Here is a 25340-nt window from a genome sequence, read left to right on the forward strand (position 1 = left end):
CATGTACCCAAACACCGCTGGCATGACGACCAGAAGTCAAGCCCAGAGTAACACAAAGATGAAAAGTGAGTGGAAACACCTGGAACATACGAACTACACATGAACAGAGCAAGACCGCCCCACCTCCACACCCACAACACACCGCCCCACCTCCACGCCCGCCAGACACCGCCCCACCTCCACACTCACAACACACCGCCCCACCTCCACGCCCGCCAGACACCGCCCCACCTCCACGCCCACAACACACCGCCCCACCTCCACGCCCGCCAGACACCGCCCCACCTCCACGCCCACAACACACCGCCCCACCTAAGAGGCCGCCCACCTGAGGCAGTGACAGGAGAGTTAGTGTGACTCTGGCAGAGGGGGAAGAAAGAGTGGGTGCTGGTGAGAATAACATTGCTCTTGATGGATGTACCGCAGTGTCTAACTTATAGGTACTGATCCGCTCATCACATACACCTCACAGTTTAAAATGTAGGTATTATGGAGCCCAGTAGGCTCAGGAATCTGTATACCAGTTGATTGACAGTTGAGAGGCGGGACCAAAGAGCCAGAGCTCAACCCCCGCAAGCACAACTAGGCGAGTACATACCAATCAAAAATAAGATTAATTTTCTGCCTCATAGACGAAGGCTGCTTCAGCACGGAGGGGTAGGTCATTTGCACTACTGCCCTCTTCATAGCCATTTGTAACCTGACAATTTATAATGGGTCCACGACCTCACAATTGGAGGTCTTGCCTTTGTAACAGTGTTGCCTTTGTAACAGTGTTGCCTTTCTGCAGCCATGCTTGAACACCCTAGGATCCTCTCTTAGCCCCAGAGCACCCCCCTTCCCCCAGAAACCTGGTGTGTTGTTACACTGACCTTCCTCAGGACACAACCCGACACTTGTCTAACTAACTACATGGCTTCGACCTCTTGTCTGCTGCCTCATCCAGAACTCTAGGTCTATTGTTTTGTACATCATACAAGACCTTAGGCCTACTCTTTAGTGCTTCAACCAGGATTCTAGGTCTACTATCTAGTACATCCCAAGACCCTAGGCCTGCTGGTTTGATGTTCGGCTTATTAACGCCACCACAATAGTTTAATGATCAACCAGCAAACATACTTTCGTCCTGAACACAGTCCAGGTACACCTCTCAGATTATATGCACCGATAAGGAAGGTACACATCGGTATATATTGTTGCGGTACCTCTTTCATAAACTACTACCTCCGTGTTTTTGTCGAGGTACCGAATGTGTAAGGCGCATGTCTCCTGCCTCACCCGGTGACCTCAGAGACTTAACAATTCCCCCGAGGACTGCCAGGACCACCAAATATCTCCGGTGGATGATAAGAGTGAGATAATGAGTGTAATGGCGTGTAAACCCGGGTAAACCACTCGCTGGGTTACGCCGTCAGCTTTCATTCATTGGGGTGAACACCTCCAAACTAAAGTGCCAAGGAATGGAACCTCAGTCTGCTCTCCAAGAGGCAGATAAACAAATTCAGAGACAAGGATACCCCTGTTGTACTTGCTGGCCTCCTCTGGCTGGTCTTCACTGGCCGCGGACGAGAGTAGAAATAGCCTAAGCTACTCTATCCTTTTGAGATGTACTTTATTTTCTCAATAAACTTACTTGAACTGGCAGCGTCGACAACATCACTGCGGTGTTCCTGGTTTACCTGTGGCCAATGTCCGGTATTGACACACATTGCCAGGAACCATTGTTGGTGCGACGGCCGCCTCCTCTTGCCGTCAGCCTAGTCCCTCTCCAATTTATGTTCCGAATTCCTTCAGTCTGTTTTTAACTTCATAGTGTACTCTGTAGACTGTGGGTTTACCACAACCTAAACTCATACCATGGCATTGTCAATGAAATTGGAGGGGATTGGCAAACACATTTTAAACAACAATGACATTTAATAATAACAGAATTATATACATAACCTTCAGAGAAGCCTCATCTACCAATAATATAAATTTAAATAATCACACTTGGTTCAGTTAACTCAAAGTTTAATTTATTAGTAAGTATCCCCTTGTGATATACTTCCACCTCTGACAAATAGTTAGTACTTCACTGAACAAATCAATAATAAGCTTAGAAAAAGTTACTTTAAAATATACCAGACAGATCTCCAAAATCTTATATTTGTCACTAGGCCACAACGTCAGTTCTAATATTATAACATATCACTCATAATCAATATATAAAATCATTTATGCATCCTAACACATCCTGATAATAACAATCATAAACATTAACCCTACTTGTTCCTTATAGGAACACCTGACTTCAAGGTGTAATGGAAAGCTTCACTTAGTTAACAGCTGATAACTGCTGGAGTGAAGAACCTGTGCTCGCTCTTGCCAAGGCGCTGCCACAGTTCCTGTCACGTCTCTCCTCTCACTACATGTCTGACAATGTTGTCAACATCCTCCAGGCTCTCTCCAGTAGGATAACTCTGGACCACTTCCAGTTGTCACCGCTCCTCATCATGTTTGACCTGACATTAACTGCTCCTAAGCATTGACCACCCGTGACGTCACCTCAGGTCACTTGCTGAGTGGCTAGCTATCACTCTTGCTCTGCCCCCAATCTCACCTCCCGTTCGTGTCCCTTACTCTGGCAGGACTCCGCCTCCTGCTGCCTGATACAGGCGCCATTTTGGGGAACAAATGCGGCTAGGCTGCCCCCCTTTGAAGTCACTAGAACAAAAACTACAGTAAAATGGTGCAACTTGTACTTGGTCCCCATCAGCTAAAATGTTGTCTTGGCCGTCTAGCACATGTGTAGGGTGGAGCTAAACGTCTCTTGAAGGTGGGAGAGCTGTATTTACACGGTGATCATAACGAAACACGAAAAGCTGGGTATACCTCAGTGTATATACACCGATAAGCTGGGTATACTTGTTTTCATACACCGTTAAGCTGGGTATACCTAAGTGTACATACACCGAGAACCTGGGTATACCTCAGTTTACATACACCGATAAGCTGGGTACACCTCTCAGAAAACAGGAATTAAAATATAGAAAAGAAATATATAAATATTTGTTCCATATACGGTACTATGGGTATACAACATTTAACATACAGTAATTTGAAATTAATATCGATATCAATTCCTGAAATTTAGCTCAAGTGTTAGCTCTTATTGTTGTTGTTTTTTCTTGTGCGAACGAGACAAGCCTAATATAGTCGGCCTAATATGGCCGACTGTATTAAAATACTATAAATAGTCTCTAATTTAATAAATATTATATATTTTCTTGGGCTGAATGAGTCCACAGGCTTCAAAATTATTCTAATTAATGATTTTTTAATATAAACGCCTAACTAGGTTTATTTTCTTTCTGTGTAATGATCGTTATTTTGAAATGATTTCGGGGTTTAGCGTCTCCGCGGCCCGGTCCTCGACCAGGCCTCCTTTTTGTTACACACCCCCAGGAAGCAGCCCGTAGCAGCTGTCTAACTCCCAGGTACCTATTTACTGCTAGGTAATAGGGGCATCATGGTGAAAGAAGCTCTGCCCATTTGTTTCCGCCTCCACCGGGGATCGAACCCGGAACCTCAGGACTACGAATCCGAAGTGCTGTCCACTCAGCTGTCAGGCCCCCGTGATAGCTACACCTGGTTATACGTGATAGCCAGATTAACATGCTATCGTGATAATTATAGGGATTTATAAGTAGCAGCTAATTCTTAATAATTCCTATTAATTAACATTACATGACGTGTGGCAATTTGATCCCGTAAAGATCTGTTACATGACATGAGACGCAGGCTAAGGGTTAAGCCTTAGACAATTTAATTAAAACATATTACAACATATATATATTTAATTATCATAAGAACTTTTTCCTTCTCCAAGTTCCGTAGATTTAGTACAGTAATTTATTTATTTCGGCAAATAAGTTAGGTGATCATCGTCTAATTTATTTGAGTTCTTTTCATTTGTTTGTCTAGATTTTTCCTTCTCAATATGCTCGCTAAGTAGTCGTCCAAACCTGGTAAATGTTTTCTTTAAGATACTCCATTTGTAGAGCATGACGATGAGTGCCAAGACCTGGGCCAGGAAGGGCACTCCCCAGGCCGCTACCTGCACCACAGTATCGTGGTGTTCCACCACCTGTGGCAGCGACATGCCCAGCCAGAGACAGGTGGTCACTACCGTGGTGATCTTCTTGGGCGACACGCTCAGCGAGTACAGCATAGCGATTGGCAGCGGCATGAAACACCGAGCAAACCGCCTGACTTTACTCTTGCCATGGAGGGGGTCCGTGATGTATAGACAGAAGCCGTAATTGAAGAAGATGGGTACGGCTATGCCTGCCACCATCCACGTCCAGCTGACGACCGCGGCCACCATGGCCATGGACGCGATCCGTCCGCCTGCAACACAACAAACATTATCATGTTCCTTAAAGGAAGAAATGTATATGTTTATCTCTCAGAATGTTCGGTAATATGTTTATTGTTTGTGATGTGTCAATGTATGCATGAACACGTTGTACTGAACGGGGTGAGGATAGTTTGAGCTATCTCATCCCTTTGTGGGTATTTTACCTCAATAAACTTATTTCAATTACAATTACAATTCAGATCATGTTCGTCACAACAGTACTGGAGGGTGTTTGAGAGCTGTGCACACGCGGTGCTTTCTGCAACAATGTTTAGTTTTAACTATTATTTGACTATCAAAATAGAGAATCATTTGATTTTAGCAAAATATTTTACCTCTTGTTGAAATTTAAATTTGAAGCTTATTATACAAACACATCAAGTTTTATTACAAGCCTATCAAACGCCACAAGCTAAACTAAAAATTAATGTATAAATTTCACTGAATAAATAGCTAGCACGCCAGAGTAGGCTTATGCAAGTTGTAGAAACTGCACTAGGCCTATTGGCCATGGGAGGCTCCTATCCACCATTGGAAGGCAGTTTCTATTGACCCCTACGAGGGACCTCCTATTGACCCATGCGAGGTAGCTCCTATATATAGGCCCACAAACCCATTAATACATGTGTGTACCCAACGCAAAACACTCCAGCGACCCCACGCACATTGCGTTACCAGACAGTTTGTCCCATACATCAACATCCCTGTTTCCAAACCCGGATTTACCACAGCTGGTAACGTCAGTCAGAAAAGATACTATTGATCTATAATGTAAAAGCAAGAGTCGTGGAGGGGGTTACTATGGAACTATGCCCTGTGGTATTCAATTCATTAGCATCGACTACGATCCGCTCATGCGGGGCACGTATCCAAGAGCAATCACCGTACAAAATTGAATTAGGCTAGATGCAAGTATCTAACCTCCAGTCGAAGACAGACATTTTATTTTATAGACATAACCAAATGCGTGTAAATCAAGAAGTCAGCATGCTATCTGTTTTTTACAACTAAATACATACAGGTACGTAGGTTGCTACTTACACATGTTGAGAGTGACTGATATGACGACAAAGAGGAAATGTTTCATGGGGGGCGTCTCGTGTTCCTCCTCGAAGTATTGCGTCCTGATGAAGGAGCAGACCCCTAGCACGGCGGCCAAGGCCAGGAACACCGCCGCCGTCACCATCACTGTAACTGTTACACCAGGAGAGACAAGGTCAGTGGACACGGATCCCAGCACGGCGGCCACGGCCAGGAACACCGCGGCCGCCACCCACCACCACCATCACCCAACCACAGAGAATGGTAGACATCACACTATCGTGCAGACCTCTGGCTCCAGGCCGGCTCTCCTCGCCTTCCCAACCATGCCCTCCTCGCCACCTTCAACTTGAACTTCCCTCACTCACTCTACTCTCAGCTTGGCTTGCCATAAATACCTCAACTGTCAACCACATCCCTGATAGGTGAATAGAGGAATCAGGAGAAAAGTAACATTGCCCAGTCGTTTCTGTCCTGCCCGGGAATCCACATTAATCTCCAATTTTCTGGCGAAAGAACTGCATCATTTGTAGGTATTAATCTTATAAAACGGCAGTTTATCCAGTCACCCCATGACCTCCTCCTGTTTGACCTCACCAGTAACGTGATACCTACCACCACGGAGGAGGTCATGACCTCTGCATCACTGAGGTCAAGCCACTGTGGAGCCATACATACCAGGGAGAGGTTTAGCACGAGAAACACTACAAACATATCATGACACGACCGCCACCTGGGCCACCAGCCCGTCCTCCAAACAAAGACCCAAAGACCATTCCATCCACCCGCCAAACCCCCCGCTCTTTATCAATGAAACAACCCGTCCTCGACTCAAGTCCATTACATTCAGCGGTCAACCCCACAGACGCATTCATAAATTTTAACATGCTGTTCATTCAAAACAGGAATTTTCTCAACTATAAATTAATATTATAATATATTAGCATATTGTGTATTATTATAGACTGTGGGTTGGTTGGTGTTGTCGTCGTTGATCCTTCTCTATGGACAACCCAACCCACAACTCGGCAGAGTGCTTATACTAGGAGATCACCCTTGGCGCTTCTGGCTCTTGGAGAGGGGCTCACCAACACTTAGCCTCGTTGTCACGTGCACACACCCACTCGAGCCGCTGTGACTCCCCACTCTCTCCTTATGAGATATGATCTCCTCAATCCCCTATGACTTACTAGTATTACCTCCTACCCTGTCCACGGCAGTGGTTCTTGGTTCTTTCTCTCTCTCTCTCCTTCTTTACTACCTCCTGGGAAGCCTCACTAGGACAAGGGCAAACACCAGCAAATTGTGACACATTTACTGGACAAGGCACATACACGATACATACACACATATAATAATAATGAATCCTATACTCTATAATATCACAATCAGGTTGCACTCCAACACCATCAGAACTCTATTATCAGCTTATCAAGTGGTATCCTATCTCCTGGTTCACCACCTGATACTATCAACCTCCTCAAGTTGATCAAGCCTACATACACTGTTGCACCATCAGCAAGATAACATATATATATAGAAAATCAGCATTTGAATGCAATAACATATACCAGTATAAATGTTCATTGATACTTCAGTATAAAAAACTCCTTGACATAAGAATGCCAACAGTCACTCACCTCTCACTGCGTCTTGCACGCTAATGACAACCAAACACTATCAACTCCCTATAAGTAATCCACCAGAACTTCCCCTTCCACCTCTGGAAGTTCACTACCCTAATATCCTTAGGTTCTTCCGGGCTTCACTACCAGGATCCTCTGCAGCTCCTCCAGGCTGCTATCATGAAGTTTCCTTGAGCAACTACGGTGCTTCACCCTTCTGCTAGGGTCCTCCACAGCTCTCTTGGCTGCTACACCATGAAGTTTCCCCGAGCAACTATGGTGCTTCTCCACCTCTACAGAAGCACGTGACACTCCTCTTCACTGCTGCTTCTCCTCACAGCTCGAGGTCCTCTGCTCCACTACCTTGGAGTCTCATCAGCTACTTCATCTGCTGGCTTCGAAGTTCTCAGCAACTTCTTCCCCAAAAGACAAACCTGCAACCCATCGACACTCCAATAAAATGTTCCCCTTTAACACATAAACAAAAATAACCACACAATATGCTTGCCTCAAACCTCTATCTGTTCTCTACATACAGTGAGAGTGGACTCCCCCGTTTTGGGCGGGTCCATACTCCACCTCGCCTGGCGGCGGTCCTCACTCGCTGGGAGGGTCTTCCTCCTTCAAGAGCCAGGCTCCCTCAGTCGTCCGCCAGCGCTCAGAGGGGGCGGACGTCGCTCCGTGCTCCTCCCTCTTCACTCTCCTATTTCAGGCTTTCTGCCTTATTAAAACATGTCTAACTTATAAATAAACATTGCTACCGTCGCTGGGCACACGACCAACTACAAGTGATCACTATGAACTGGCGTATATCGTGCTTACCACAGATTAACTGATCGAGGGCGCTTTTCCTCTGACGGCGTCTGGTCAGGGCGCTCCACACAGCCCACGAAAATGCCTCTGAGTAGCTTATTAAACTCTGCTCGTCGACCAGGACTTGATACCACAACGTTCCCAGCTCGGTTCCACAGCTGGCACGTCTACACACTTCTCTTCTCTTCGAGATATATCACTAGGGGTTCCCTTCTGGCGGGAGCTCAAATGGAGCGCGGCTTCCCCCTGCGATGTCTGGCACTCAAGTGAGGTCAAGGTCCTCCGGAAGCGAGCCTCACGCCTCCAGCAAAATGTCCACATCTCCTCGCCAGTCATTTATCTGTTTTCTTCTTCATTGCCCATGATCTCAAACTGTTATACATATCCAAGCAACTATTTTACATATGCGTTATCACTTCAATATTCGCTAGACCTTCTAATCAGGTCAGGCTTGACGAATAACTCTCAAGGAGGGAGACTCGTTTCTCCTGTAGGCTGAGATCATAACACTCCCCTCCCCTTATTTTTGAGAGTTATTCTAGTGGCTAGGCTCGAGATAACGCATCAGCCACTACATTGTCTCGCCCTCTTATGTGCGTTATCACCAGGTCATACTCTTGGAGCGATAAAAACCATCTGGTTATTCTCTGGTTTGCATGCTTCATTTTCTTCAGGAAAACTAGGGGATTATGGTCTGTATTCACCGTCACTGGGTGTCCCCCCACACTCACATACACTTCAAAATGTTTCAATGCCATCACCAGGGCCAAAGTCTCTTTCTCAACTGTACTGTACGACCTCTGGTGCTTAACGAACTTCTTCGAGAAGAAGGACACGGGGCGGTAAATTCCATCATTCTGCTGCGTCAGTACAGCTCCGGCCCCTATATCACTGGCATCTACAAATAACGTAAACGGCGCTTCAAAATCTGGCGACACTAGTACAGGTGCCTCAGTCAACAGTCTTTTGGTCTTCTCAAACGCTTCTTGTGCTGTTCCATTCCACTCCCACTTCTTGCTCTTTGATAGCAAACTCGTCATAGGAGCGGCTACGGTGGAGAAATTTTCACAGAACTTCCGGTAATACCCAGGTAATACCCAATCATACCGAGGTATCTCAACAATTCTTTCTTACTCCTGGGCACCGGGAAGTTGTCAATGGCCTCCACCTTTGTTCTTACCGGAGCAACCTCGCCTTGCCCTACTATATATCCAAGGTACTCCAGGCGTGCTCTCCCGAACTCGCTTTTTGCCAAGTTGATCGTCATGTTGGCCTTCTCCAACCGATCGAACAAATCTAAAAGTCGATCCACGTGATCCTTCCAGGAATCAGCGAACATCACAATATCATCGATGTACACTGCACATCCAGTCGCGCCTTGTAATACCTGATTCATTACTCGTTGAAAACAACTACCACTATTCTTCATTCCGAACGGCACCACTTTATATTGGTACAAGCCGTCGGGTGTCACGAACGCTGAGATCCTCTTGGCCTCCTCAGACAGGGGAATCTGGTAGTATCCCTTCAACAGGTCTATCTTCGAGACATACCGTGCACTCCCAATCCGATCTATGCAATCGTCAATGCGCGGTATCGGAAACGAGTCAGCGACCGTGAGTGCATTCACTTTCCTATAATCGGTACAGAACCGGTACGTGCCGTCACTCTTCTTCACGAGGAGGCACGGCGAACTCCAGTCACTGTCGCTAACCTCTGCCAAGTCGTTATCTAGCAGATACTTCACTTCTGCTCTCATTGCCGCTGCTTTCTCCGGGTTAACTCTGTACGGGTGCTGCTTGATGGGCTCAGCACTCCCTACATTCACTTCGTGCACCGTTCCGCGGTGTCTTCTAGGCACGTCCGTGAATAACGACTTATTCCTCCGTAGGATCTCCGCTAGCTCCTGTCGTTGGTCATCCTCCAAATGACCCAGACGCTCACCTATCTTGGCCAGGCTTTCTGTATTTGATATCTTCGCGCCATCGGCCTTCTCTAACTTACAGTTCTCCTCTTCTATCCCTTTTCCGTCTCCTCCACACAGCACCGTCGCCTGCAATGGGGTTTCCATCGGTTCTTCATCGCCTAGAGGCTTATCTCTGTCATAGTACCTCTTTATCATGTTCACGTGGCAAACCCGTGACTTCCTCGGACGATCTGGCATGTGGATTACATAATTCACATCCCCTAATGCCTTCTGGATGGTATATGGTCCACAAAATCTCGACTCGTATATACTTCCTTTTACCGGTAGCAGGACTAACACCTGATCTCCTTCTTGAAATTTCCTGCCCTTCGCCTTCCTGTCGTGGAACCTTACCATCTCTGCCTGGGATGTCCTCAAATTTTCCTTGGCCAAATCTCTGGCCCTAGAGAGTCGCTCTCTAAAAGTCTTCACATATTTTCCCACGTCCACCTTAGGCCTATCCACGGTGAGCTGCTCCTTCAGCGCGCCCACTGGGCTCCTCACGGAGTGTCCGTACACCAGTTGAAATGGGGTGAATCCGAGTGATTCTACTACCGCATCCCTGATGGCGAACAACACGGATGGTAATGCCTCGTCCCAACTACTCCCTTCCTCAGCGCAGTATATCCTCAACAAGCTCTTTAGCGTTCCATGGAAACGCTCCAATGCTCCCTGCGACTGAGGGTGATACGGTGACGAGCGCACTTGCTCTACTCTCCATCCTTTCACAGTTTCCCTAAACAACTTCGACTGGAAGACACTCCCCTGGTCCGTCTGGATAACCTTGGGCATTCCTACCCACGCAATGTAGTTCTGTAGTCTATCCAGAACGGCTCTCGACGTCACTCTTCTCAGGGGGATTGCTTCAGGGAAACGGGTGGCCGTGCACATTATGGTCAGTAAGTACTCGTGGCCTTTTCTGGTCCTCGGCAACGGACCTACACAGTCTATCAAGACTCTCTCAAAAGGCTCGCCAAATGCCGGTATGGGCTTTAAGGGTGCCTTTGGTATAGCCGGAGCCGGCTTACCTGCACGTTGGCACGCCAAACATGTCCTACAATATTTCTTTACTTCCTTCCACACGTTCGGCCAGTAGAAGTGCTCCTGCACCTTATTTAAGGTCTTCTTCACCCCCAAGTGCCCTGCCATATCTACGGAGTGGGCTAGTTCTAACACAGCCGCCCTAAACTCCTTCGGCACTAACACTTGGTGCTTCTCCAACCATACCTTATCTGCGCCGGCTTTGTCCGGTCGCCATTTCCTCATTAGTACATCATCGTCCAAGTAGTAATACACGGGGGACTCCGGACATGAATTTCCCCCTTTTGCCTCCCTGATTAGATCTATAAACTCCTCTTTCTGAGCCCTAATCAGGTCCGCTCGGTTCACGCTGAACTTTTCAGGTAGGGTCATTTTCACTTCCTGTCTCCTCGAATCCTCATTCTTCTGAGCTCGATCTTCGTCGAACAGCCCAGACATGTCCATGTTGACCTCCTCCCTTGGTGGAGTCGACACTGCCATATCATCTCCAATGTCTTCCTCGGCGGCTACGTCCGACTCTGTCACTACACAGGCCGGGTATACGATGACTTGACTGTCCTCTGCCTCATTTTCAAGGATGCTGGCTAGATCTATCTTGTCCGGCGTTCCACTTGTACCGCGGTCCTTCTGGTTCACCTCCGGCACAGCTTTTACTATCAGCTCTGGCAGCACCTTGGACCCACACAAGTCGTTCCCCAGGATCACTTGGACTCCTGGAACAGGTATGTTGGGGCACACTCCCAACATCACCTCCGCCGACAAATAATCTGACTTCAACTGGACAGCACACACGGGCATGTCACTCTTAGACAACAACCCATGAACCTTTATCCTCCTACTGCCAGCTAACAGTCGATCATTTCTTATTAGGCCTCTCAGAATCAAGCTCTGATTGGCTCCAGTATCCCTGAGGATACTAACCTCCACCTCGGGTTGACCTTCTATGCCGACCCAACCTTTACTAATGAACGGCCTATACCGCTCGTTCATCAAATCTACCTTCTGTGGTTTGTCTTGTTGTACATCAACGTACTTCTTCCGGGGATCACATGTCGTCAGGGCCACGACTCTCTTGCCCTGCCGACAATCTCGCATCATGTGACCTGATCTGTTGCACTTGTAGCATCTCATTTGGGAGAAATCTCTCCTATACGCCCCCGAGTGGCTCTGACTCTGCCCACTCGTATTGGAGTTCCTCGGGCCAGATGTACTACTCATACTCTGTGGAGCTTCATTGGACTCTTGTCTCCTCTGCACATTTTTATTTTCCTGCTTACCTCCAGCAGGCGGACTCGGCAACTTTCCTTCCTGGGGCTTAAAACTAGCTGGTCTGCTTGTCTGCCCCCCAAAACTTCTCCCTCCCCAGACTCCACTGGGTCTGCTATTTCTGCGTCTCGCCTCGCTTCTTACTCTGTTCTCTCTTAAGCTCTTGTATGCTTCAGTAATCATATCCGCCCTATCTGCGGCATCTTTCACCTCCTTTATCCTTGCTTCTTGGATCTTGAACTTTGTTTCGGGATGCATCATCTCCAAGAACTTCTCCATGACCATCAGTTGCTTTAGGTCAGCGTAAGATCCAACTCCAGCAGCCTCAATCCACTTCTGGAATCGTCTTTCCAGATCCCTTGCTGTCTCAGCAAACGTACATGCTCCAACTTTCACCATCTCTCTGAAACGCTTTCTATAAGCTTCTGGGGTTAACTGAAACGAGCGCAATATGCTGCTCTTTACCGTGGCATAATCCTGGCACTCTTCCAGTGACAATTGGGTGTATGCCTCCCTGGCTGCACCGGTCAATCTTAACTGGACCAGCTGGGCCCATTCCTCCTGTGGCCACTCCTTGATACTGGCTTCTTTTTCAAAGTGCTCGAAAAAGCTCTCTGCCTCTTCGGGAACAAACAAGGGAATGTCCTTCTCCCTAACCCTAACATCTGGTGGGTGTGATACCTGGGTGGTGCTCTCTGGCAACCCATGTTCAATCCTTTGCTCAGCCAAGGTTCTATTCGCTTCTATCTGCATTTGTTTTGTTCTCTCTTTTTCTTTTTCGACTTGGGCTTTTTCTTTCTCCTGTTCCAACTCCAGTTCTCTTACTCTGGTTTTCTCTTTTTCTTTCTCCTGTTCCAACTCCAGTTCTCTTACTCTGGTTTTCTCTTTTTCTTTCTCCTGTTCCAACTCCAGTTCTCTTACTCTGGTTTTCTCTTTTTCTTTCTCCACCTCTAGTCTTGCTTTCTCTTTTTCTATTTCCAGTCTGGTTTTTTCTTTTTCCTTCTCTGCTTCATTTTTCATCTGGAGTTCTAATTTCATCTTTTCCAGCTGGAACTGTCTCTCCTTGTCCTCTCGTTGTTGCTGCATCTGGAGCTCTAACTGGAATCTCTCCAAGCTCCTATTTCGGCTACTCCTGCTACTGCGACTACTCTTGCTGCTCCTACTCGATCCCTGGGATCTCACTTCATCCTGCCCATCATCCTCCTTTCCACTTTCAGCTCCTTTTTGGGCTCCTTGCTCTGCCGCTTCATTTTTGGCTCTTAACTGCCTCAGGATCTCATCCTTCATCCCAGCTACTTTAGATGCTTTCAACCTAAGGCCACATTTTTCTGCTATTTGTTTCAATTGATCCCTCGTGCAACCTTCCAAGTCCTCAGGCTTGCCTGACTCCACAAACGCTTGCACCTTATCCATCTTTGTCCTGTGAGTCTTCCCAAGAGAGAGAGTATACACCTGCGGTCACACAGTTTATCTCAGCAGGGGTGTACAAATCCACTCTTGGACAGGGTGTGGGTGTGTCAGTTCACTCTCCCGGACACAGGCCCCCAATTTATTATAGACTGTGGGTTGGTTGGTGTTGTCGTCGTTGATCCTTCTCTATGGACAACCCAACCCACAACTCGGCAGAGTGCTTATACTAGGAGATCACCCTTGGCGCTTCTGGCTCTTGGAGAGGGGCTCAACGTCACACGTTTAGGGGATGCGGCTCCAACACTTAGCCTCGTTGTCACGTGCACACACCCACTCGAGCCGCTGTGACTCCCCACTCTCTCCTTATGAGATATGATCTCCTCAATCCCCTATGACTTACTAGTATTACCTCCTACCCTGTCCACGGCAGTGGTTCTTGGTTCTTTCTCTCTCTCTCTCCTTCTTTACTACCTCCTGGGAAGCCTCACTAGGACAAGGGCAAACACCAGCAAATTGTGACACATTTACTGGACAAGGCACATACACGATACATACACACATATAATAATAATGAATCCTATACTCTATAATATCACAATCAGGTTGCACTCCAACACCATCAGAACTCTATTATCAGCTTATCAAGTGGTATCCTATCTCCTGGTTCACCACCTGATACTATCAACCTCCTCAAGTTGATCAAGCCTACATACACTGTTGCACCATCAGCAAGATAACATATATATATAGAAAATCAGCATTTGAATGCAATAACATATACCAGTATAAATGTTCATTGATACTTCAGTATAAAAAACTCCTTGACATAAGAATGCCAACAGTCACTCACCTCTCACTGCGTCTTGCACGCTAATGACAACCAAACACTATCAACTCCCTATAAGTAATCCACCAGAACTTCCCCTTCCACCTCTGGAAGTTCACTACCCTAATATCCTTAGGTTCTTCCGGGCTTCACTACCAGGATCCTCTGCAGCTCCTCCAGGCTGCTATCATGAAGTTTCCTTGAGCAACTACGGTGCTTCACCCTTCTGCTAGGGTCCTCCACAGCTCTCTTGGCTGCTACACCATGAAGTTTCCCCGAGCAACTATGGTGCTTCTCCACCTCTACAGAAGCACGTGACACTCCTCTTCACTGCTGCTTCTCCTCACAGCTCGAGGTCCTCTGCTCCACTACCTTGGAGTCTCATCAGCTACTTCATCTGCTGGCTTCGAAGTTCTCAGCAACTTCTTCCCCAAAAGACAAACCTGCAACCCATCGACACTCCAATAAAATGTTCCCCTTTAACACATAAACAAAAATAACCACACAATATGCTTGCCTCAAACCTCTATCTGTTCTCTACATACAGTGAGAGTGGACTCCCCCGTTTTGGGCGGGTCCATACTCCACCTCGCCTGGCGGCGGTCCTCACTCGCTGGGAGGGTCTTCCTCCTTCAAGAGCCAGGCTCCCTCAGTCGTCCGCCAGCGCTCAGAGGGGGCGGACGTCGCTCCGTGCTCCTCCCTCTTCACTCTCCTATTTCAGGCTTTCTGCCTTATTAAAACATGTCTAACTTATAAATAAACATTGCTACCGTCGCTGGGCACACGACCAACTACAAGTGATCACTATGAACTGGCGTATATCGTGCTTACCACAGATTAACTGATCGAGGGCGCTTTTCCTCTGACGGCGTCTGGTCAGGGCGCTCCACACAGCCCACGAAAATGCCTCTGAGTAGCTTATTAAACTCTGCTCGTCGACCAGGACTTGATACCACAACGTTCCCAGCTCGGTTCCACAGCTGGCACGTCTACACACTTCTCTTCTCTTCGAGATATATCACTAGGGGTTCCCTTCTGGCGGGAGCTCAAATGGAGCGCGGCTTCCCCCTGCGATGTCTGGCACTCAAGTGAGGTCAAGGTCCTCCGGAAGCGAGCCTCACGCCTCCAGCAAAATGTCCACATCTCCTCGCCAGTCATTTATCTGTTTTCTTCTTCATTGCCCATGATCTCAAACTGTTATACATATCCAAGCAACTATTTTACATATGCGTTATCACTTCAATATTCGCTAGACCTTCTAATCAGGTCAGGCTTGACGAATAACTCTCAAGGAGGGAGACTCGTTTCTCCTGTAGGCTGAGATCATAACAGTATATATAGGCATAGGATAGGTTAGGTTAGGTGTTTAGGTTCTGTTGGCGATTATTTGTATTTGTAGTACGTGGGTGAAGCATTTACAGCGTTGTGATTCGAACAAAATTCGTCAGTGAAGCACTTGTTCCGGATATGTTCGAACGTCAGCAGTTGTGAGTCGTGTGTAAACCGTTTTTCATTGCAGCCCGTCCTCCAAACAAAGATCCAAAAGTGATTCCATGCACCCGCCAAACCCCCTGTTTATGAATGAAAAGCGGTTTACACACGACTCACAACTGCTGACATTCGAACATATCCGGAACAAGTGCTTCACTGACGAATTTTTTTTTTTTTTTTTTTTTTTTTTTTTTTTGAGATATATACAAGAGTTGTTACATTCTTGTAGAGCCACTAGTACGCGTAGCGTTTCGGGCAAGTCCTTAATCCTATGGTCCCTGGAATACGATCCCCTGCCGCGAAGAATCGTTTTTTCATCCAAGTACACATTTTACTGTTGCGTTAAACAGAGGCTACAGTTAAGGAATTGCGCCCAGTAAATCCTCCCCGGCCAGGATACGAACCCATGACAGCGCTCGCGGAGCGCCAGGCGAGTGTCTTACCACTACACCACGGAGACTGTTAATTTTGTTCGAACCACAACGCTGTAAATGCTTCACCCACGTACTACAAATACAAATAATCGCCAACAGAACCTAAACACCTGACCTAACCTATGCCTATATATACACAATATGCTAATATATTATAATATTAATTTATAGTTGAGAAAATTCCTGTTTTGGATGAACAGCATGTTAAAATTTATGAATGCGTCTGTGGGGTTGACCGCTGAATGTAATGGACTTGAGTCGAGGACGGGTTGTGGTGTGAGGACATGGTTGACACACAGTGGCGCCCCCACGGGAACCACACACACTAACCTGGTCACATCACTAGTGTTTGCCAGCACTCAGGATATTAAAACACGCAGGACACCGTCCACTGTGTTGCTGGCCTCACTGTGGCGCCCGAGTATCAGGCTCACACCAGGGCTACTGTGTCCTGGTACCCAGTACCAAGCCCAGGTATCCAGTACCCAGCCCAGGTACCCAGTTCCCAGCCCAGGTACCCAGTACCCAGCCCAGGTACCCAGTACCCAGCCCAGGTACCCAGTACCCAGCCCAGGTACCCAGTTCCCAGCCCAGGTACCCAGTTCCCAGCCCAGGTACCCAGTTCCCAGCCCAGGTATCCAGTACCCAGCCCAGGTACCCAGTTCCCAGCCCAGGTACCCAGTACCCAGCCCAGGTACCCAGTACCCAGCCCAGGTACCCAGTACCCAGCTCAGGTACCCAGTACTCAGCCCAGGTACCCAGTACCAAGCCCAGGTATCCAGTACCCAGCCCAGGTACCCAGTTCCCAGCCCAGGTACCCAGTACCCAGCTCAGGTACCCAGTACCCAGCCCAGGTACCCAGTACCAAGCCCAGGTATCCAGTACCCAGCCCAGGTACCCAGTTCCCAGCCCAGGTACCCAGTTCCCAGCCCAGGTACCCAGTACCCAGCCCAGGTACCCAGTACCCAGCTCAGGTACCCAGTACCCAGCCCAGGTACCCAGTTCCCAGCCCAGGTACCCAGTACCCAGCCCAGGTATCCAGTACCCAGCCCAGGTACCCAGTTCCCAGCCCAGGTACCCAGTACCCAGCCCAGGTACCCAGTACCCAGCCCAGGTACCCAGTACCCAGCTCAGGTACCCAGTACCCAGCCCAGGTACCCAGTACCAAGCCCAGGTATCCAGTACCCAGCCCAGGTACCCAGTTCCCAGCCCAGGTACCCAGTACCCAGCCCAGGTACTTAGTACCCAGCCCAGGTACCCAGTACCCAGCTCAGGTACCCAGTACCCAGCCCAGGTACCCAGTACCCAGCCCAGGTACCCAGTACCCAGCTCAGGTACCCAGTACCCAGCCCAGGTACCCAGTACCCAGTCCAGGTACCCAGTACCCAGCCCAGGTACCCAGTACCCAGCCCAGGTACCCAGTACCCAGTCCAGGTACCCAGCCCAGGTACCCAGTACCCAGTCCAGGTACCCAGTACCCAGCCCAGGTACCCAGTCCAGGTACCCAGCCCAGGTACCCAGTACCCAGTCCAGGTACCCAGTACCCAGCCCAGGTACCCAGTACCCAGTCCAGGTACCCAGCCCAGGTACCCAGCCCAGGTACCCAGTACCCAGCCCAGGTACCCAGTACCCAGCCCAGGTACCCAGTACCCAGCCCAGGTACCCAGTACCCAGTCCAGGTACCCAGTACCCAGTACCCAGCCCAGGTACCCAGTACCCAGCCCAGGTACCCAGTACCCAGTCCAGGTACCCAGTACCCAGTACCCAGCCCAGGTACCCAGTTCCCAGCCCAGGTACCCAGTATAAGCAGTGTATTTTATCCTATGTTATGTCAGTCAGTAGACATTAGCATTACTTAATGCCAGTACTGGCCCGAGCTACTCACAGTCTGCTGGATCAACACTTGCGTCCCACCACAGGGCGACGATCACGTAGGCCTGCAACACAAACATTATTATTATTATTACAATTATTTGTATTATTATTGTGTAAATCAGTAGGCTTACCCCTGTACCACCACAGGGTACAAGTTACCCCGGTACCAGGTGAGTACTACGGGCTCACCTTAGGCCGTGCTGGTTACACTCTGATGCGGGTAAAGTACTTCATCAACTCTACACTCCAGCTTCACACACACTCATGGTGTATATATATATATATATATATATATATATATATATATATATATATATATATATATATATATATATATATATATATATATATATATATATATATATATATGTCGTACCTAGTAGCCAGAACTCACTTTTTGGCCTATTATTCAAGGCCCGATTTGCCTAATAAGCCAAGTTTTCCTGAATTAATATATTTTTTCTAATTTTTTTCTTATGAAATGATAAAGCTACCCATTTCATTATGTATGAGGTCAATTTTTTTTATTGTAGTTAAAATTAACGTAGATATATGACCGAACCTAACCAACCCTACCTAACCTAACCTAACCTATCTTCATAGGTTAGGTTGGGTTAGGTTGCCGAAAAAGGTAGGTTAGGTTAGGTTAGGTAGGTTAGGTAGTCTAAAAAACATTAATTCATGAAAACTTGGCTTATTAGGCAAATCGGGCCTTGCATAGTAGGCTGAGAAGTGCGTTCTGGCTATTAGGTACGACATATATATATATATATATATATATATATATATATATATATGTCGTACCTAGTAGCCAGAACGCACTTCTCAGCCTACTATGCAAGGCCCGATTTGCCTAATAAGCCAGGTTTTCATGAATTAATTGTTTTTCGACTACCTAACCTACCTAACCTAACCTAACCTAACTTTTTCGGCTACCTAACCTAACCTAACCTATAAAGATAGGTTAGGTTAGGTTAGGTAGGGTTGGTTAGATTCGGTCATATATCTACGTTAATTTTAACTCCAATAAAAAAAATTTACCTCATACATAATGAAATGGGTAGCTTTATCATTTCACAAGAAAAAAATTAGAGAAAATATAATAATTCATGAAAACTTGGCTTATTAGGCAAATCGGGCCTTGCATAGTAGGCTGAGAAGTGCGTTCTGGCTACTAGGTACGACATATATATATATATATATATATATATATATATATATATATATATATATATATATATATATATATATATATATATATATATATATGCAATTGACGATCACAAAACACTGATCATTTTATGCGGAAAATCCACAAAGAAATATGAAATGAGGTGAACGTTTCGGCTCTGTTAAAGCCTTTGTCCTTAGTCAGTCTGGTGTTGACAAAGGCTTTAACAGAGCCGAAACGTTCACCTCATTTCATATTTCTTTGTGGATTTTCTGCATATATATATATATATATATATATATATATATATATACACACACACCTGGGAGCTGTCACAGTCAACACTCCTGGAACTAACACAGTCAACACACCTGGAACTAACACAGTCAACACTCCTGGAACTAACACAGTCAACACACCTGGAACTAACACAGTCAACACTCCTGGAACTAACACAGTCAACACAACTGGAACTAACAAAGTCAACACACCTGGAAGACGGCCTGGACGAGAGAGCCGGTTGTGCAGTAGAAGAGCCTTAGCGTCACCACCCGGTAACCATTGGTGTAGCTGCTGGGGGTCCTGATCCACCTCACTATCCTGCAAGAACACTCACACTTCACCTCACTATCCTGCAAGAACACTCACTTCACCTCACTATCCTGCAAGAACACTCACACTTCACCCTCACTATCCTGCAAGAACACTCACACTTCACCTCACTATCCTGCAAGAACACTCACACTTCACCTCACTATCCTGCAAGAACACTCACACTTCACCCTCACTATCCTGCAAGAACACTCACACTTCACCCTCACTATCCTGCAAGAACACTCACACTTCACCCTAACTATCCTGCAAGAACACTCACACTTCACCCTCACTATCCTGCAAGAACACTCACACTTCACCCTAACTATCCTGCAAGAACACTCACACTTCACCCTCACTATCCTGCAAGAACACTCACACTTCACCTTCACCTCACTCTCAAGACCAGGGACCACATTCACGAAGCACTTACGCAAGTACTTACGAACCTGTACATCTTTTCTCAATCTTTGGCGGCTTTGTTTACAATTATTAAACAGTTAATGAGCTCCGAAGCACCAGGAGGCTGTTTATAACAATAACAACAGTGATTGGCAAATTTTCATGCTTGTAAACTGTTTAATAAATGTAACCAAAGCCGACAAAGATTGAGGAAAGATGTACACGTTCGTAAGTGCTTGCGTAACTGCTTCGTGAATCTGGCCCCAGCCCTTCAACACACACCTCTTTACTTAGATTAACAGCTTTAGGTACAGAACACTGTGTAGCTGTCACGGTCTTCAAACACTTATTAAGTGGGTGTTGAGTCATGTAGGAAAGCTAGGAAATGACATTGCAGATGAAGCTGCGAAAATGGCAGCCTAGTTACTGGTGAAAATTACCTAATGTTGTGTTAGGTATTTTTCCACAATTCCGTCTAGAATGCTCGTGTGTATGCCATTGGCAGTTGTATTTGGTAGGATTTTACTTTCTGTAGGTGCACGTGTGGTGCACGTGTGGTGCACGTGTGGTGCACGTGTGGTGCACGTGTGGTGCACGTGTGGTGTATGTTGAGTCAGTCTCTGGTACGAGTTGAAATTGTTGCATTAAGAATTTATTCATGAGTTGGTCCAGTGTTTTTTTTATTGCATTTTCAATGCCAGTTATGAGTTTGGAGACAAAATGGAGTTGGTTGTCCTGTCTGCGAGGTTGGTCGTCCTGTCTGCGAGGTTGGTCGTCCTGTCTGCGAGGTTGGTCGTCCTGTCTGCGAGGTTGGTCGTCCTGTCTGCGAGGTTGGTCGTCCTGTCTGCGAGGTTGGTCGTCCTGTCTGCGAGGTTGGTCGTCCTGTCTGCGAGGTTGGTCGTCCTGTCTGCGAGGTTGGTCGTCCTGTCTGCGAGGTTGGTCGTCCTGTCTGCGAGGTTGGTCGTCCTGTCTGCGAGGTTGGTCTTCCTGTCTGCGAGGTTGGTCGTCCTGTCTGCGAGGTTGGTCGTCCTGTCTGCGAGGTTGGTCGTCCTGTCTGCGAGGTTGGTCTTCCTGTCTGCGAGGTTGGTCTTCCTGTCTGCGAGGTTGGTCGTCCTGTCTGCGAGGTTGGTCGTCCTGTCTGCGAGGTTGGTCGTCCTGTCTGCGAGGTTGGTCGTCCTGTCTGCGAGGTTGGTCGTCCTGTCTGCGAGGTTGGTCGTCCTGTCTGCGAGGTTGGTCGTCCTGTCTGCGAGGTTGGTCGTCCTGTCTGCGAGGTTGGTCGTCCTGTCTGCGAGGTTGGTCTTCCTGTCTGCGAGGTTGGTCGTCCTGTCTGCGAGGTTGGTCGTCCTGTCTGCGAGGTTGGTCGTCCTGTCTGCGAGGTTGGTCGTCCTGTCTGCGAGGTTGGTCTTCCTGTCTGCGAGGTTGGTCTTCCTGTCTGCGAGGTTGGTCGTCCTGTCTGCGAGGTTGGTCGTCCTGTCTGCGAGGTTGGTCGTCCTGTCTGCGAGGTTGGTCGTCCTGTCTGCGAGGTTGGTCGTCCTGTCTGCGAGGTTGGTCGTCCTGTCTGCGAGGTTGGTCTTCCTGTCTGCGAGGTTGGTCGTCCTGTCTGCGAGGTTGGTCGTCCTGTCTGCGAGGTTGGTCGTCCTGTCTGCGAGGTTGGTCGTCCTGTCTGCGAGGTTGGTCTTCCTGTCTGCGAGGTTGGTCTTCCTGTCTGCGAGGTTGGTCGTCCTGTCTGCGAGGTTGGTCGTCCTGTCTGCGAGGTTGGTCGTCCTGTCTGCGAGGTTGGTCGTCCTGTCTGCGAGGTTGGTCTTCCTGTCTGCGAGGTTGGTCTTCCTGTCTGCGAGGTTGGTCGTCCTGTCTGCGAGGTTGGTCTTCCTGTCTGCGAGGTTGGTCTTCCTGTCTGCGAGGTTGGTCGTCCTGTCTGCGAGGTTGGTCGTCCTGTCTGCGAGGTTGGTCGTCCTGTCTGCGAGGTTGGTCGTCCTGTCTGCGAGGTTGGTCGTCCTGTCTGCGAGGTTGGTCGTCCTGTCTGCGAGGTTGGTCTTCCTGTCTGCGAGGTTGGTCTTCCTGTCTGCGAGGTTGGTCGTCCTGTCTGCGAGGTTGGTCGTCCTGTCTGCGAGGTTGGTCGTCCTGTCTGCGAGGTTGGTCTTCCTGTCTGCGAGGTTGGTCTTCCTGTCTGCGAGGTTGGTCGTCCTGTCTGCGAGGTTGGTCGTCCTGTCTGCGAGGTTGGTCGTCCTGTCTGCGAGGTTGGTCGTCCTGTCTGCGAGGTTGGTCTTCCTGTCTGCGAGGTTGGTCTTCCTGTCTGCGAGGTTGGTCGTCCTGTCTGCGAGGTTGGTCGTCCTGTCTGCGAGGTTGGTCTTCCTGTCTGCGAGGTTGGTCTTCCTGTCTGCGAGGTTGGTCTTCCTGTCTGCGAGGTTGGTCGTCCTGTCTGCGAGGTTGGTCTTCCTGTCTGCGAGGTTGGTCGTCCTGTCTGCGAGGTTGGTCTTCCTGTCTGCGAGGTTGGTCGTCCTGTCTGCGAGGTTGGTCTTCCTGTCTGCGAGGTTGGTCGTCCTGTCTGCGAGGTTGGTCTTCCTGTCTGCGAGGTTGGTCGTCCTGTCTGCGAGGTTGGTCGTCCTGTCTGCGAGGTTGGTCGTCCTGTCTGCGAGGTTGGTCGTCCTGTCTGCGAGGTTGGTCTTCCTGTCTGCGAGGTTGGTCGTCCTGTCTGCGAGGTTGGTCGTCCTGTCTGCGAGGTTGGTCGTCCTGTCTGCGAGGTTGGTCTTCCTGTCTGCGAGGTTGGTCGTCCTGTCTGCGAGGTTGGTCGTCCTGTCTGCGAGGTTGGTCTTCCTGTCTGCGAGGTTGGTCGTCCTGTCTGCGAGGTTGGTCGTCCTGTCTGCGAGGTTGGTCTTCCTGTCTGCGAGGTTGGTCTTCCTGTCTGCGAGGTTGGTCGTCCTGTCTGCGAGGTTGGTCGTCCTGTCTGCGAGGTTGGTCTTCCTGTCTGCGAGGTTGGTCGTCCTGTCTGCGAGGTTGGTCGTCCTGTCTGCGAGGTTGGTCGTCCTGTCTGCGAGGTTGGTCGTCCTGTCTGCGAGGTTGGTCGTCCTGTCTGCGAGGTTGGTCGTCCTGTCTGCGAGGTTGGTCGTCCTGTCTGCGAGGTTGGTCGTCCTGTCTGCGAGGTTGGTCGTCCTGTCTGCGAGGTTGGTCTTCCTGTCTGCGAGGTTGGTCGTCCTGTCTGCGAGGTTGGTCGTCCTGTCTGCGAGGTTGGTCGTCCTGTCTGCGAGGTTGGTCGTCCTGTCTGCGAGGTTGGTCTTCCTGTCTGCGAGGTTGGTCGTCCTGTCTGCGAGGTTGGTCGTCCTGTCTGCGAGGTTGGTCGTCCTGTCTGCGAGGTTGGGTCGTCCTGTCTGCGAGGTTGGTCGTCCTGTCTGCGAGGTTGGTCGTCCTGTCTGCGAGGTTGGTCGTCCCTGTCTGCGAGGTTGGTCGTCCTGTCTGCGAGGTTGGTCGTCCTGTCTGCGAGGTTGGTCGTCCTGTCTGCGAGGTTGGTCTTCCTGTCTGCGAGGTTGGTCTTCCTGTCTGCGAGGTTGGTCTTCCTGTCTGCGAGGTTGGTCGTCCTGTCTGCGAGGTTGGTCGTCCTGTCTGCGAGGTTGGTCGTCCTGTCTGCGAGGTTGGTCGTCCTGTCTGCGAGGTTGGTCGTCCTGTCTGCGAGGTTGGTCTTCCTGTCTGCGAGGTTGGTCGTCCTGTCTGCGAGGTTGGTCGTCCTGTCTGCGAGGTTGGTCGTCCTGTCTGCGAGGTTGGTCTTCCTGTCTGCGAGGTTGGTCGTCCTGTCTGCGAGGTTGGTCGTCCTGTCTGCGAGGTTGGTCGTCCTGTCTGCGAGGTTGGTCTTCCTGTCTGCGAGGTTGGTCTTCCTGTTCTGCGAGGTTGGTCGTCCTGTCTGCGAGGTTGGTCTTCCTGTCTGCGAGGTTGGTCTTCCTGTCTGCGAGGTTGGTCGTCCTGTCTGCGAGGTTGGTCTTCCTGTCTGCGAGGTTGGTCTTCCTGTCTGCGAGGTTGGTCTTCCTGTCTGCGAGGTTGGTCGTCCTGTCTGCGAGGTTGGTCGTCCTGTCTGCGAGGTTGGTCTTCCTGTCTGCGAGGTTGGTTCTTCCTGTCTGCGAGGTTGGTCGTCCTGTCTGCGAGGTTGGTCGTCTGTATGCGAGGTTGGGTAGACTCGTCTGCGAGGTTGGTTCGTCCTGATCTGCGAGGTTGGTCGTTCCTGTTATTGCAGAGGGTGGTTCGTCTGTCGCAGAAGGTTGGTCTTCGTCTGCGGAGTTTCGGTCTTCCCTGTCGGCGATGGTTCGGTTCTTACCTATGAGTCTGCGAGGATTGAGTCGTCCTGTCTGCGAGGTCGGTCGTCATGTCTGCTGAGCGTTGGTCGTCCACGTTCTGCTGAGGTTGGTCGTCTGTCTGCGACGGTGTGAGTCGTCCTGTCTGCGAGGTGCGTCCTTTTCTGTCGCGACGGTTGGTCGTCACTGTCTGCGAGGTTGGTCATCCCTGTCTGCGAGGTTGGTCGTCCCTGTCTGCCGATGTTGGTTGTCCTGTCATGCGAGGTTTTGGTTCGTCTGTCTGCGAGGTTGGTCGTCCTGTCTGCGAGGTTGGTCGTCCTGTCTGCGAGGTTGGTCGTCCTGTCTGCGAGGTTGGTCTTCCTGTCTGCGAGGTTGGTCTTCCTGTCTGCGAGGTTGGTCGTCCTGTCTGCGAGGTTGGTCGTCCTGTCTGCGAGGTTGGTCGTCCTGTCTGCGAGGTTGGTCGTCCTGTCTGCGAGGTTGGTCGTCCTGTCTGCGAGGTTGGTCGTCCTGTCTGCGAGGTTGGTCGTCCTGTCTGCGAGGTTGGTCGTCCTGTCTGCGAGGTTGGTCGTCCTGTCTGCGAGGTTGGTCGTCCTGTCTGCGAGGTTGGTCGTCCTGTCTGCGAGGTTGGTCGCCCTGTCTGCGAGGTTGGTCGTCCTGTCTGCGAGGTTGGTCGTCCTGTCTGCGAGGTTGGTCGTCCTGTCTGCGA

The 25340-nt window shown here is 49.2% G+C and overlaps 2 protein-coding genes across 2 annotated transcripts in view; both read right to left on the reverse strand.

Annotated features, from left to right (window-relative positions):
- LOC123752476 (tubulin beta-4B chain) overlaps positions 1-1672 on the reverse strand; it is a 70026-nt gene extending 68354 nt beyond the window's left edge. Inside the window, exon 1 of the mRNA XM_069313428.1 lies at positions 1634-1672. Coding sequence (XP_069169529.1) covers positions 1634-1657 — 24 coding nt within the window. The 5' untranslated portion in view covers positions 1658-1672. The remainder of the gene's footprint in view (positions 1-1633) is intronic.
- A 225-nt stretch (positions 1673-1897) lies between these two features.
- The window catches only part of LOC123771605 (uncharacterized), a 49726-nt gene continuing 26283 nt past the window's right edge, over positions 1898-25340 (reverse strand). Inside the window, exons 4-7 of the mRNA XM_045764191.2 lie at positions 19853-19961; positions 18201-18252; positions 5444-5596; positions 1898-4392 (exon numbers count right to left, since the gene is read on the reverse strand). Coding sequence (XP_045620147.2) covers positions 3899-4392; positions 5444-5596; positions 18201-18252; positions 19853-19961 — 808 coding nt within the window. The 3' untranslated portion in view covers positions 1898-3898. The remainder of the gene's footprint in view (positions 4393-5443; positions 5597-18200; positions 18253-19852; positions 19962-25340) is intronic.

Source organism: Procambarus clarkii, chromosome 75 (assembly GCF_040958095.1).
Source record: "Procambarus clarkii isolate CNS0578487 chromosome 75, FALCON_Pclarkii_2.0, whole genome shotgun sequence".
Lineage (NCBI taxonomy): Eukaryota > Metazoa > Arthropoda > Malacostraca > Decapoda > Cambaridae > Procambarus > Procambarus clarkii.